Genomic DNA, 14,545 nt, shown 5'->3' with positions numbered 1-14,545 from the left:
CCCCCTGTAAGGCTCCATTCAGACGTCCGCATGTGTTTTGCGGATCCGATCCATGTATCCGTGGATCCGTAAAAAATCATACGGACGTCTGAATGGAGCTTACAGGGGGGTGATCAATGACAGGGGGGTGATCAATGACAGGGGTGTTCAGGGAGTGTATATGGGGTGATCACCCCCCTGTCACTGATCACCCCCCTGTAAGGCTCCATTCAGACGTCCATATGTGTTTTGCGGATCCAATCCATGTATCCGTGGATCCGTAAAAGTCATACGGACGTCTGAATGGAGCCTTACAGGGGGGTGATCAATGACAGGGGGGTGATCAATGACAGGGGGTGATCAGGAAGTCTATATGGGTGATCACCCCTCTGTCATTGATCACCCCCCTGTAAGGCTCCATTCAGACGTCCGCATGTGTTTTGCGGATCCGATCCATGTATCAGTGGATCCGTAAAAATCATACGGACGTCTGAATGGAGCCTTACAGGGGGGTGATCAATGACAGGGGGGTGATCAATGACAGGGAAGTGATCAGGAAGTCTATATGCGTGATCACCCCCTTGTCATTGATCACCCCCCTATAAGGCTCCATTCAGACGTCCGTATGCGTTTTGCGGATCCGATCCATGTATCCGTGGATCCGTACAAATCATACGGACCTCTGAATGGAGCCTTACAGGAGGGTGATCAATGACAGGGGGGTGATCAATGACAGGGGGGTGATCAGGGAGTCTATATGGGCTGATCAGTGGTTTATAAAGGGTTAATAAGTGACAGGGGGGGGTGTAGTGTAGTGGTGTTTGGTGCTACTTTAGTGAGCTGCCTGAGTCCTCTGGTGGTCGATCCTAACAAAAGGGACCACCAGAGGACCAGGTAGCAGGTATATTAGACGCTGTTATCAAAACAGCGTCTAATATGCCTGTTAGAGGTTAAAAAAATCACATCTCCAGCCTGCCAGCGAGCGATCGCCGCTGGCAGGCTGGAGATCCACTCGCTTACCTCCCGTTCCTGTAAACGCGCGCGTCTGCGTGCGCGCGTTCACAGGAAATCTCGGCTCACGCGAGATGACGCCTATTGGCGTTAGCGTAGCCTGGGAGAGCCGCCGCAATGACGCCTTTCGGCGTTAGCGTGGCGGCAAGCGGTTAAAATGGGTCCTCCACAACATCCCACCCCCTTAACAGTGACCTCTACAGCACCCCGCCCCTAAACACTGACTTCCATAGCGGACCATCCCCTTAATAGTGAACTCCACAGCGCCACACCCCTTTAACAGTGACCTCTAAAGGTCTATTCACACGTCCGTAAAATGGGTCCAGATCCGTTCCGCAACCCATTCATTCTCTATGGGGCCTGAAGAGATGCGGACAGCACACAGTGTGCTGTCCGCATCTGCATTTCCAGAGCTCCGGGCTCCAGAAAAAATAGAACATGTTCTATTCTTGTCCGCAATTGCAGACAAGAATAGGCATTTAGATGGGGGTGCCGGCCGGGTGTATTGCGGATCCATGAATGGACGGGTGAATGGACCATTACAGTGAAGAAAAATGGCTGAGTCGTTATGGAAACCTGTTGTATCTGTATATGTCAAGACTGAAGGGCCTGCGAGTTTCTATTGGATAATAAGGGTCATGTGACTAGCATGTGTGAATGGCAGTTAGAGTGTGAAGCTGCAAGCTTCTATTGGCTAATCATTTTTTGGGGAATATCTCTTAGAGAGCTGAGAGCTGGTCTAAAACCTTCCCGGACACCTGATATACCTATCTGCGCATAAAGAACAGACAGACAGACAACCGATAGAAATTCATTTTTATAGATATAAGAGATTAAAACTGGCTTAGTCGCCCATAGCAGCCAATCCGATTCCACCTTTAATTTTTCAGAGCTTCTATAGAAAATGAAAGGGGCCAGGGAACAGTGTTTCTTTGCTGCTGTTTTGATAAATCTCCCCCAATTACTTTTTTCTAATCAGTTTTTATTTTCTGAATGCAGATTTTTTATTCTATTTCCTGTACATGATTATGGGGGCTTCCATCTTGCCTGAGCTATTCTTAACATCATTTAGAGATGCTTTACAGCAGCCCCATGGACCATAGACACAGTGGACAAGAGATGTCTCATTGTGACCTGTGCAGAGTTCAGGAGGGAGTAAATAAGCTTTGACAATCACCTATTGTGAATGGTGGATACTGTTATCTGTATATCGAAGTGATATCTGTTATTCTAATCATACCTGGAATGATAAGCAAATAACTGTAGCAAAGTTATCTGTACAGACCAGGAAGTGATGCCTATTATTAGGCTTAGTGACCAGTGCAAAAACTGCAGGATGTTATATTTTTTAATATAGATATTAACATGGAAATTAAAAATAACCACCAAAAAGTCTTTAAAAATATGTTCAACATAAAATTGATTTAAGCAATAGCTCATTTTATGATAAATCTGTACATTTATCACATGGTCCGTCACATGATCTTTTACCATGGTGGTGATGGATCATGTGACGGATTAAGGTGAGTTAAATTATTATTATATTTTTTAAATCCCTTCAGCCCTATTGTACCAACGCGATAAAAACTGAACAACGGAACGCAATTGCAGTGAAAAATGACTGCAATTGTCGCAATTCACTGGGACGCATCCGGACCTAATCCGCCAGACACGCTCGTCGGTGAGGGGACTAAGGATAGAATAGATCATCAATATCAAAGTCCTTGAAACCCCCTTTAAGACCAGGATTAAATGAAGCCGTAATGTAGAAACAAAATGAAGTAATGAACAGACCATACCTTGCTAGAGATGAAGTTAAGGAAAACATCATCATTAATGTACTTCTTCATGTCGTATTCTGATAGTACTTTACTATAAGCACTGTCAATTATCTTTCTTCTAGATAAAATTTCATATTTCTTAGAGTCTGCTTCTTCCTTCAACTGGGAAATGTTAAGACAAAGTTAAATAGCTGGTATGATAAAATCAGTATTCTTAAGAGTCTGCCCATAATGAGTGCCAATTGGCAATATAGTTAGTCTGCACTCATTTATCCTTATTTTCATGTTGCTATTTATTGTGATAGGATTGTACACAAGACTCTCAACCTCTAAACATATGCAGTAGTTAATATAAGTGTTGGCAGCACTCACCCTGCTGTTTACATAGGGAAATGTGCTGCCAACATATTTACATCCACATAAAAGATGTGCTCAACAGCAAACAGGCATCAGCTTCGATCATTGCCCTGTGTAAAAGGCCCTCTAGTTATTAAAATGTCAAGATATTTCCCTATACAGTAAGCGAAAGATAGCCATTCAGTCCTGCATATAATCAGTCTATCCTCAGCACATCTATTCTGGTATAAGGGTACGTGTATATTCACATTCAGTGGATTTATTGCAGAAAAAATCATTCCATGCATCTGACTTTTCTTTCTGCAGCATGTGCATGGTCTTACTGAAGGAAGGTATACATAGAGCTCATTTTCAGTCCTAGAATATTCTGCAACTAATCAGACAGAACACTGAATAGACCAGGGGTACGCAACCTCCGGCACTCCAGCTGTTGTGAAACTACAACTCCCAGTATGCATACTTGCCCTGCTTCTTCTAAAAACTCTCATAGAAATGAATAGAGCATGCTGGGAATTGTAGTTTCACAACAGCTGGAGTGCCGAAGGTTGCTGATCCCTGGAATAGACAATTCTCAGACTTGTTTACTGAGCAAAGAGATCAGTGAAACCTGGTGTAACAATCTGTTAGGCCCCTTGCAGACGAGCGTGCCCGGATTAGGTCCAGATGTGTTGCGTCTGCGATCAGGGAAAATCGCGCGAGTTTCAGTCAGTTTTGACTGCGATTGTGTTGTGTTTTTTCCGCGCGAGTACCCAGACCCGAACCAGGACTTCTTCACAGAAGTTCGGGTTTGGGTTAGGTGTTCTGTAGATTTTAATATTTCCCCTTATAACATGGTTATAAGGCCTCTTTCACACTACCGTTTTTTTTCCGTTTTGCGGTCCGTTTTTTGCGTTTCGTATACGGTCCGTATACGGAACCATTCATTTCAATGGTTCCGCAAAAAAAACGGAATGTGTTCCGTATGCATTCCGTTTCCGTATTTCCGTTTTTCCGTTCCGTTGAAAGATAGAACATGTCCTATTATTGCCCGCAAATCACGGTCCGTGGCTCCATTCAAGTCAATGGGTCCGCAAAAAAACGGAACACATACGGAAATGCATCCATATGTCTTCCGTTTCCGTTCCGTTTTTTCTGAACCATCTATTGAAAATGTTATGCCCAGCCCAATTTTTTCTATGTAATTACTGTATACTGTATATTTATGCCATACGGAAAAATGGAACGGAACAACGGAACGGAAACGGAACCACAACGGAAGCCAAAAAATGGAACAACGGATCCGTGAAAAACGGACCGCAAAACACTGAAATGGACATACTGTAGTGTAAAAGAGGCCTAAAGGAAAATAATAGCATCTTTAGGCCTCATGCACACGACCGTTGTGTGCATCCGTGGCCGTTGTGCCGTTTTCCGTTTTTTTTCACGGACCCATTGACTTTCAATGGGTCCGTGGAAAGATCGGAAAATACACTGTTTGGCAGCCGCATCTGTGATCCGTTTTTCCTGGCCGTGAAAAAAATATGACCTGTCCTATTTTTTTCACGGCCAACGGTTCACGGACCCATTCAAGTCAATGGGTCCGTGAAAAAACACGGATGCACACAAGATTGTCATCCGCGTCCGTGATCCGTGTCCGTTTTTTCATATCATTTCAATGGCAAACTTGACTTTTTCATGTCCGTGGATCCTCCAAAAATCAAGGAAGACCCACGGAAGAAAAAACGGTCACGGATCACGGACCTACGGACCCTGTTTTTGCGGACCTTAAAAAAAAACGGTCGTGTGCATGAGGCCTAATACAGAATGCTTACTAAAATGTGCCTTGAGAGGTTAAAAAAATAAAAAAAATTAACTCACCTCATCCACTTGTTCACGCAGCCGGCATCTTCTTCTTTCTTCTTCTTTCAGGACCTGCCAAAGGAGCTTTGATGACGTAATTGTGCTCACCACGTGGTGAGCGCGATTATGTCATCAAAGGTCCTTTGGGAGGTCCTGAAAGAAGAAGATGCCGGTTGCGCGAACAAGCGGATGAGGTGAGTTAATTATTATTATTTTTTTAACCCCTCAAGCCACATTTTAGTAAGCATTCTAAAACCATGTAAGGGTACTTTCACACTACCGTTTTTCTATTCCGGCACTGAGTTCCGTCAAAAGGGCTCAATGCCGGAAAAGAACTGATTAGGCATATCCCCATGCATTCTGAATGGAGAGAAATCCATTCAGGATGCATCAGGATTAGGGATGAGCGAACTCGAACTGTATAGTTCGGGTTCGTACCGAATTTTGGGGTGTCCGTGACACGGACCCGAACCCGGACATTTTCGTAAAAGTCCGGGTTCGGGTTCGGTGTTCGTCGCTTTCTTCGCGCTTTTGTGACGCTTTCTTGGCGCTTTTTGAAAGGCTGCAAAGCAGCCAATCAACAAGCGTCATACTACTTGCCCCAAGAGGCCATCACAGCCATGCCTACTATTGGCATGGCTGTGATTGGCCAGAGCACCATGTGACCCAGCCTCTATTTAAGCTGGAGTCACATAGCGCCGCCCGTCACTCTGCTCTGATTAGCGTAGGGAGAGGTTGCGGCTGCGACAGTAGGGCGAGATTAGGCAGATTAACTCCTCCAAAGGACTTGATTAACTGATCGATCTGCAGCTGTGGATCATTGAGCTGCTGATCCTCAATTGCTCACTGTTTTTAGGCTGCACAGACCGTTTGTCAGTCTCATTTTTCTGGGGTGATCGGCGGCCATTTTGTGTCTTGTGGTGCGCCAGCACAAGCTGCGACCAAGTGCATTTAACCCTCAATGGTGTGGTTGTTTTTTGGCTAAAGCCTACATCAGGGTGAAGCTGTCACACCAAGTGCATTTAACCAGCAATAGTCTGTTCATTTTTTGGCCATATACAAAATCAGGGGCAAGCTGCGCCTGTCACCAAGTGCATTTAACCCTCAATGGTGTGGTTGTTTTTTGGCTAAAGCCTACATCAGGGTGAAGCTGTCACACCAAGTGCATTTAACCAGCAATAGTCTGTTCATTTTTTGGCCATATACAAAATCAGGGGCAAGCTGCGCCTGTCACCAAGTGCATTTAACCCTCAATGGTGTGGTTGTTTTTTGGCTAAAGCCTACATCAGGGTGAAGCTGTCACACCAAGTGCATTTAACCAGCAATAGTCTGTTCATTTTTTGGCCATATACAAAATCAGGGGCAAGCTGCGCCTGTCACCAAGTGCATTTAACCCTCAATGGTGTGGTTGTTTTTTGGCTAAAGCCTACATCAGGGTGAAGCTGTCACACCAAGTGCATTTAACCAGCAATAGTCTGTTCATTTTTTGGCCATATCCCAGTCTAATTCTGTCACTAAATCCATACCGGTCACCCAGCGCCTAAATACTAGGCCTCAAATTTATATCCAGCTAAATCTGTCCCTAGTGCTGTAGCTGGGCGAGTTATTTAGTGTCCGTTCAAGCACATTTCTTGTTCTGGGTTGAAATACAATTCTCAATTTAGCAATTTCATAATTTAGTGGTTCCTGCTATATCAGAGCTCTTTGAAATCTATCCCAAAAAGGGTATATAATATTGAAGGTGCACATAGGGTCATTCAGAGTAACTTCACACACACCCGCTACTGTGTATTTCCAAGTCTAATTCTGTCACTAAATCCATACCGGTGACCCAGCGCCTAAATACTAGGCCTCAAATTTAATTCCCTCTAAATCTCTCGTTACCCACCGCTGTACTGTTGTTGCTGGGCAAGATATTTAGTGTCCGTCAAAGCACATTTTTTGTTCTGGGTTGAAGTACAATTCCCAATTTAGCAATTTCATAATTTAGTGGTTTCTGCTATATCAGAGCTATTTGAAATCTATCCCAAAAAGGGTATATAATATTGAAGGTGCACATAGGGTCATTCAGAATAACTTCACACACACCCGCTACTGTGTATTTCCAAGTCTAATTCTGTCACTAAACCCATACCTGTCACCCAGCGCCTAAATACTAGGCCTCAAATTTAAATCCCTCTAAATCTCTCGTTACCGTTGTCCTGTTGTAGCTGGGAAAGTTATTTAGTGCCCGTCAAAGCACATTTTTTGTTCTGGGTTGAAGTACAATTCCCAATTTAGCAATTTCATAATTTAGTGGTTCCTGCTATATCAGAGCTATTTGAAATCTATCCCAAAAAGGGTATATAATATTGAAGGTGCACATAGGGTCATTCAGAATAACTTCACACACACCCGCTACTGTGTATTTCCAAGTCTAATTCTGTCACTAAATCCATACCGGTGACCCAGCGCCTAAATACTAGGCCTCAAATTTAATTCCCTCTAAATCTCTCGTTACCCACCGGTGTACTGTTGTTGCTGGGCAAGATATTTAGTGTCCGTCAAAGCACATTTTTTGTTCTGGGTTGAAGTACAATTCCCAATTTAGCAATTTCATAATTTAGTGGTTTCTGCTATATCAGAGCTATTTGAAATCTATCCCTAAAAGGGTATATAATATTGAAGGTGCACATAGGGTCATTCAGAATAACTTCACACACACCCGCTACTGTGTATTTCCAAGTCTAATTCTGTCACTAAACCCATACCTGTCACCCAGCGCCTAAATACTAGGCCTCAAATTTAAATCCCTCTAAATCTCTCGTTACCGTTGTCCTGTTGTAGCTGGGAAAGTTATTTAGTGCCCGTCAAAGCACATTTTTTGTTCTGGGTTGAAGTACAATTCCCAATTTAGCAATTTCATAATTTAGTGGTTCCTGCTATATCAGAGCTATTTGAAATCTATCCCAAAAAGGGTATATAATATTGAAGGTGCACATTGGGTCATTCAGAATAACTTCACACACACGCTTCTGTGCATTTCCAAGTCTAATTCTGTCACTAAATCCATACCGGTGACCCAGCGCCTAAATACTAGGCCTCAAATTTAATTCCCTCTAAATCTCTCGTTACCCACCGCTGTACTGTTGTTGCTGGGCAAGATATTTAGTGTCCGTCAAAGCACATTTTTTGTTCTGGGTTGAAGTACAATTCCCAATTTAGCAATTTCATAATTTAGTGGTTTCTGCTATATCAGAGCTATTTGAAATCTATCCCTAAAAGGGTATATAATATTGAAGGTGCACATTGGGTCATTCAGAATAACTTCACACACACACGCTTCTGTGCATTTCCAAGTCTAATTCTGTCACTAAATCCATACCGGTCACCCAGCGCCTAAATACTAGGCCTCAAACGCAGCCGCCTGTCTACAGCCAATGTGGACAAGCTGACGTTCATAAAAATGAACCAGGCATGGATCCCACAGGATCTGTCCGTCCCTTGTCCAGATTAGACATTAACTACCTCCCCTTAACCATATATTATTGGACTCCAGGGCACTTCCTCATTCAATCCTATTTTTATTTTCATTTTACCATTATATTGCGAGGCTACCCAAAGTTGAATGAACCTCTCCTCTGTCTGGGTGCCGGGGCCTAAATATATGCCAATGGACTGTTCCAATGTTGGGTGATGTGAAGCCTGATTCTCTGCTATGACATGCAGACTGATTCTCTGCTGACATGAAGCCAGATCCTCTGTTACGGGACCTCTCTCCTCTGCCTGTGTGCTGGGCCTAAATTTATGAAAATGGACTCTTACAGTGGTGGGTGACGTGAAGCCTGATTCTCTGCTATGATATGAAGACTGATTCTCTGCTGACATGAAGCCAGATTGTCTGTTACGGGACCTCTCTCCTCTGCCTGGGTGCTGGGCCTAAATATATGCCAATGGACTGTTGCAGTGGTGGCTGACGTGAAGCCTCATTCTCTGCTATGACATGCAGACTGATTCTCTGCTGACATGAAGCCAGATTGTCTGTTACGGGACCTCTCTCCTCTGCCTGGGTGCTGGGTAGTGTTGAGCGCGAATATTCGAAAAGCAAATTTTTTTCGCGAATATCGCAACTTCGCGATTTCGCGAATATTTCGAATATAGTGCTATATATTCGTAAAAACGAATATTCGTTTTTTGTTTTTTCCCCCCCCCACAAAATTACAGTACACATATAATTGATTGTTTCCCAAAGGTCCAACAGCTCAGATCTTACTCACATTGCCTAGAAAGTGATTGAGGCGCGAATCTTCGTAAGGCGATTTTATTAGCGCACATGCGAATATCGGCACGTCCCAGAACAGAGGCAAAGGGCTTTGCATTCATACATTAGTGAATTGAGTTGCGAATCTTCGTAAGGCGATTTTATTAGCGCACATGCGAATATCTACACTTGTCCCAGAACAGAGGCAAAGGGCTTTGCATTCATACATTAGTGATTGAATTGAGCTGCGAATCTTCGTAAGGCGATTTTATTAACGCAAATGCAAATATCTACACTTGTCCCCAGAACAGAGAGGCAAAGGCCTGTGCATTCATATAGTATAGCACCATATTCGCGAATACGTAGAACTTCGTAAAATTTGATTAACGAAAATTCGTATTTTTTATTTTACTTTCCACCTTACAGATTACATTGATCTGTACTCTGTCAACTACTGTCATCACCCCCCACTGTATCTCGATTGATTCCCAAAAGTCTCACATTCCCTAGAAAGTGATTGAGGTGCGAATCTTCGTAAGGCGATTTTATTAGCGCACATGCGAATATCTACACTTGTCCCAGAACAGAGGCAAAGGGCATTGCATTCATACATTAGTGATTGAATTGAGTTGCGAATCTTCGTAAGGCGATTTCATTAGCGCACATGTGAATTTTGCATAGCATATGTATTATGCGATGCGAAAATTCGAATTATCGCATATGCGAAATAATAACGAATTTGAATAATCGCGAATATTTTACGAATATTCTTTCGAATATTCACAAAATTTCGCGAATTCGAATATGGGACATGCCGCTCAACACTAGTGCTGGGCCTAAATTTATGACAATGGACTGTTGCAGTGGTGGGTGACGTGAAGCCTGATTCTCTGCTATGACATGCAGACTGATTCTCTGCTGACATGAAGCCAGATTGTCTGTTACGGGACCTCTCTCCTCTGCCTGGGTGCTGGGCCTAAATATATGCCAATGGACTGTTGCAGTGGTGGCTGACGTGAAGCCTCATTCTCTGCTATGACATGCAGACTAATTCTCTGCTGACATGAAGACAGATTCTCTGTTACGGGACCTCTCTCCTCTGCCTGGGTGCCGGGGCCTAAATATCTGAGAATGGACTGTTCCAGTGGTGGGTGACGGGAAGCCAGATTCTCTGCTATGGAACCTCTCTCCAATTGATTTTGGTTAATTTTTATTTATTTAATTTTTATTTTTATTCATTTCCCTATCCACATTTGTTTGCAGGGGATTTACCTACATGTTGCTGCCTTTTGCAGCCCTCTAGCTCTTTCCTGGGCTGTTTTACAGCCTTTTTAGTGCCGAAAAGTTCGGGTCCCCATTGACTTCAATGGGGTTCGGGTTCGGGACGAAGTTCGGATCGGGTTCGGATCCCGAACCCGAACATTTCCGGGATGTTCGGCCGAACTTCTCGAACCCGAACATCCAGGTGTTCGCTCAACTCTAATCAGGATGTCTTCAGTTCAGTCATTTTGACTGATCAGGCAAAAGATAAAACCACAGCATGCTACGGATTTATCTCCGGCGAAAAAAAATGAAGACTTGCCTGAATGCCGGATCCGGCATGCGCAGACTGAAAAAAAGGTGAAGCATTTCAATAAATTTTTCTGACTGATCAGGCATTTTTAAGACTGATCAGGATGCTGATCAGATCAGTTGGCATACGTTTTGCCGGATCCGGCAGGCAGTTCTGGCAACAGAACTGCTTGCCGGATCACTCTACCGCAAGTGTGAAAGTAGCCTTATAAGGGAAAATAATAAAATCTACAGAACACCTAACCCAAACCTGAACTTCAGTGAAGAAGTCCAGGTTCGGGTCTGGGTACCACAGTCAGTTTTTTCTCACGCATTGCACTCGCGCAGAAAAAACTGAGCAACGCAACGCAATTGCAGTCAAAACTGGCTGAAATTGCGTACGCACTCGCACAATTTTTCCTGATTGCAGACACAACACATCCTAATCTGGACACGCTCGTCTACAAGGGGCCTTAATTATGGCACTATTCCCCGCTCTGAATTAAGAAAAAAGACACTCAACACCATGATTTCTTGTTTCTTGTATACAGTGGTAACTACAGCTATGTATACTGTATGTGTATGTAGTATAAGAAATATATTCATTACAATTTTTAAAGCGCTATTCCAGTTACTATCCTTTCATTGTCTATAAGACTGCTGGAAATAGTCAAGCGCGCTGCTGTGATTATCTCTGACAGTCCAAGACAGAATGAAAAGAGCAGAAGGGCACTTTCTGGACCTGCAGCTCCATCAGGACGAGGTTAATAGCTAGGTTTTCAGGATCATGGGGGCCCAGTGGTCAGACCTGCACTGAACAGTTAGATATCCCCTATCCTGTCCTATCCAGTGGATAGGTTACACTTTTACTGGCATATTTCTGGTCATACACTGAATTTTCTATTATTTCCATTCCACTCAATTCTACTGCTATCCTAGGACTCCCAGAAATGTATGTGTGGATTAGGGTACTTTCACACTTGCGTTAGAGGATTCCGGCAGGCAGTTCCGTTGCCGGAACTGCCTGCCAGATCCGGAAATCCGTATGCAAACGGATAGCATTTGTTTCCAGATCTGGATGCGGATCCGTTTAACAAATTGAAATACCGGATCTGTGTCTCCGGTGTCATCCGGAAAAACAGATCCGGTATTTATTTTTTCACATTTTTAAAGGTCTGCGCATGCGCAGGTCGGGAATCCGGATCTGGTTTTACGGAACACTTAGTACCGGATCCAGCATTAATACATTTAAATGGAAATGAATGCTGTATCCAGCATTCGGGCAAGTGTTCCAGAATTTTGGCCGGAGAAAATACTGCAGTATTATGCAGTATTTTCTCTGGCCAAATACCGTAAGAGTGACTGAACTGAAGACATCCTGATGCATAGTGAACAGAATGCTTTCCATTCAGAATGCATTAGGATAAAACTGAAGCATTTTTTTTCCGGTATTGAGCCCCTGTGATGGAACTCAATACCGGAAAACTTTAACGCTAGTGTGAAAGCACCCTTAACAGATGTCAGCAGATGCATGGTTAGGTTTATTAATTTAGGTTGCTAGCAAAAAGTTACCGTACATCATATTTAAATCTTTCCCTGTCTGACGCTTACTGTGCAATAGCTACAGTATCCCAAACTGGCAGAATAACAAACCTCCAGCAGCCCTTTTAAGTTTATGGGGATAGTAGTCTATTTTTTATTTATTTTTTGCCAAGTTTTGAAAAACTACATCAAAACCACAATCTATGCCATGTGGATAAACCCTAAATCACTACTGAGTCTGACAGAAGCTGGTTTTCTGTGTACTCCGGGCAGAGTGAACTAACTGCTCGCCTGGGGTCTAAAGTACAATGTCTACTATGTAGGAGAACAAATGGAAAGGAAAGTGACAAGATTATGCACAATAGATAAGAATAATATATCTTGCCAGAAGCACCTAGAATACTTTGGACTATATTCGATCATGGCATCTGGTATTGAAGCTCAGCTACACTCAAGTCAATCTCAGACAATTCCTTAATAAATATCATATATAATGCTCAACCTTCTGCAGAAATGCCGCCACAGTTTTTTTTGTAGGAATTTGCAATATTTGTACTAGTTGATTTGTGAACATAATGTCCTATTCTCACTTTGAGAATGGAATAAATAATCTATTGTTATTATCACTGTTTATTATTATTTAGCACTATCTCTGGATACTCCACTGCATGGAACAATTTTCATATCTGATGAGAATTGCAAGTGATACACACCATGCAAATGATGAAGCTTCGCTTTCAGCTCCTCACATGCATTATGTCCCGTTACCCACTGTCATCTTATTGCTCAGAGGATGTACCATTGGTAATATACATACTGTATACGCAGGTTAAAATACATCTTTTCTTTTATTCTACCCCCCTAACTTGGGCACATCTTATCATCAGGTGCATACAATATGGAATTTGTTGATGTGATTCTTTTTATATAAGCATTTGGATAGAAAACATTAAACAAAAAGGAAAGAATTAACTTACTGTTTCAAGCATGTCTTTTGAATAATCTTCATCCAAGTCCTCATACCAGTCAAAATGATGATAAACGCTTGAAGATTCTTTAAATCTCTTTCTCAGTGCAGTCAAAGAGAATGCCTGCATGAGCTTGCTGTTGCTCCTTGATCCCACTCTAACGATACTGCAGCGGCTGGATTTATATATACCTGAAAACAAACACCCTGTGAATGTCTAATAAAAGTGAAGTAAGTAGAAGAACTTGTATGTGTACAAGTGTCATGGCCAGTCGTTGCATCGCATAAGTCTGCCGCCATTACCTTACAACAGGTTTTGATCCAGGGTAATTGACCATTTTCCACTGTACAAGTGTGTTTCGCATGTTTACAATGGTGCATATTATATGTGTTCTATATTCTTAAGGCTCCTTTCACACTAGCGTTCATAGGTCCGTTCGTGAGCTCCATTTGAAGGAGCTCACGAGCGGACCCGAACGCCTCCGTCCAGCCCTGATGCAGTCTGAATGGAGCGGATCCGCTCAGACTGCATCAGTCTGGCGGCGTTCAGCCTCCGCTCCGCTCGCCTCCGCACGGACAGGCGGACAGCTGAACGCTGCTTGCAGCGTTCAGCTGTCCGCCTGGCCGTGAGGAGGCGAGCGGATCCGTTCAGACTTACAATGTAAGTCAATGGGAACGGATCCGCTTGAAGATGTCACTATATGGCTCAATCTTCAAGCGGATCCGTCCCCCATTGACTTTACATTGAAAGTCTGAACGGATCCGCTCAGGCTACTTTCACACTTAGAATTTTTTCTAAGTTATTAATGCAGACGGATCCGTACTGAACGGAGCCTCCGTCTGCATTAATATGATCGGATCCGTTCAGAACGGATCCGATCGAACGCTAGTGTGAAAGTAGCCTAAGGAGGACCTGTCACCTCTCCTGACATGTCTGTTTTTCAAACTAATTCCATTCCCCAACTCTTTGTTGTGCCATTCCTTCAGTATTTCTTTTAGACGTTTTTGAATGAATTGCCAGCAGTCTGAAATAGAGGTCCACCTGGGTATGGTAACACCCAGATGGATATCTATTGCAGACTGCAGGGAATTCATTTATATCACTTTATCAGAAGTAATAGAAGAATGGCACAACACATAGTCAAAAGAATAGATGCTCCAGACCAATTATTATATTGGGAATACAAGTAGTTACAAAAATAGACATGTAAGGAGAGGTAACATGGCAGTAAAGATAAGAAAAATAGGAAAACACTGTACGTTTTCATCACTTAAAAT

General features: G+C 43.1%; 1 protein-coding gene across 1 annotated transcript in view; it reads right to left on the bottom strand.

The window, feature by feature from the left end:
• The window catches only part of LOC122938038 (NFX1-type zinc finger-containing protein 1-like), a 231,841-nt gene that overhangs the window by 99,858 nt on the left and 117,438 nt on the right, over nt 1-14,545 (bottom strand). The window contains 2 exon segments of the mRNA XM_044293307.1: nt 2,790-2,933; nt 13,278-13,459. Coding sequence (XP_044149242.1) covers nt 2,790-2,933; nt 13,278-13,459 — 326 coding nt within the window.

The sequence above is a fragment of the Bufo gargarizans genome, chromosome 5, assembly GCF_014858855.1.
Source record: "Bufo gargarizans isolate SCDJY-AF-19 chromosome 5, ASM1485885v1, whole genome shotgun sequence".
Classification (NCBI taxonomy): domain Eukaryota; kingdom Metazoa; phylum Chordata; class Amphibia; order Anura; family Bufonidae; genus Bufo; species Bufo gargarizans.
The sequence above is the reverse complement of the archived record's forward strand: the minus strand, read 5'-3'. Positions and strand labels throughout refer to the sequence as shown.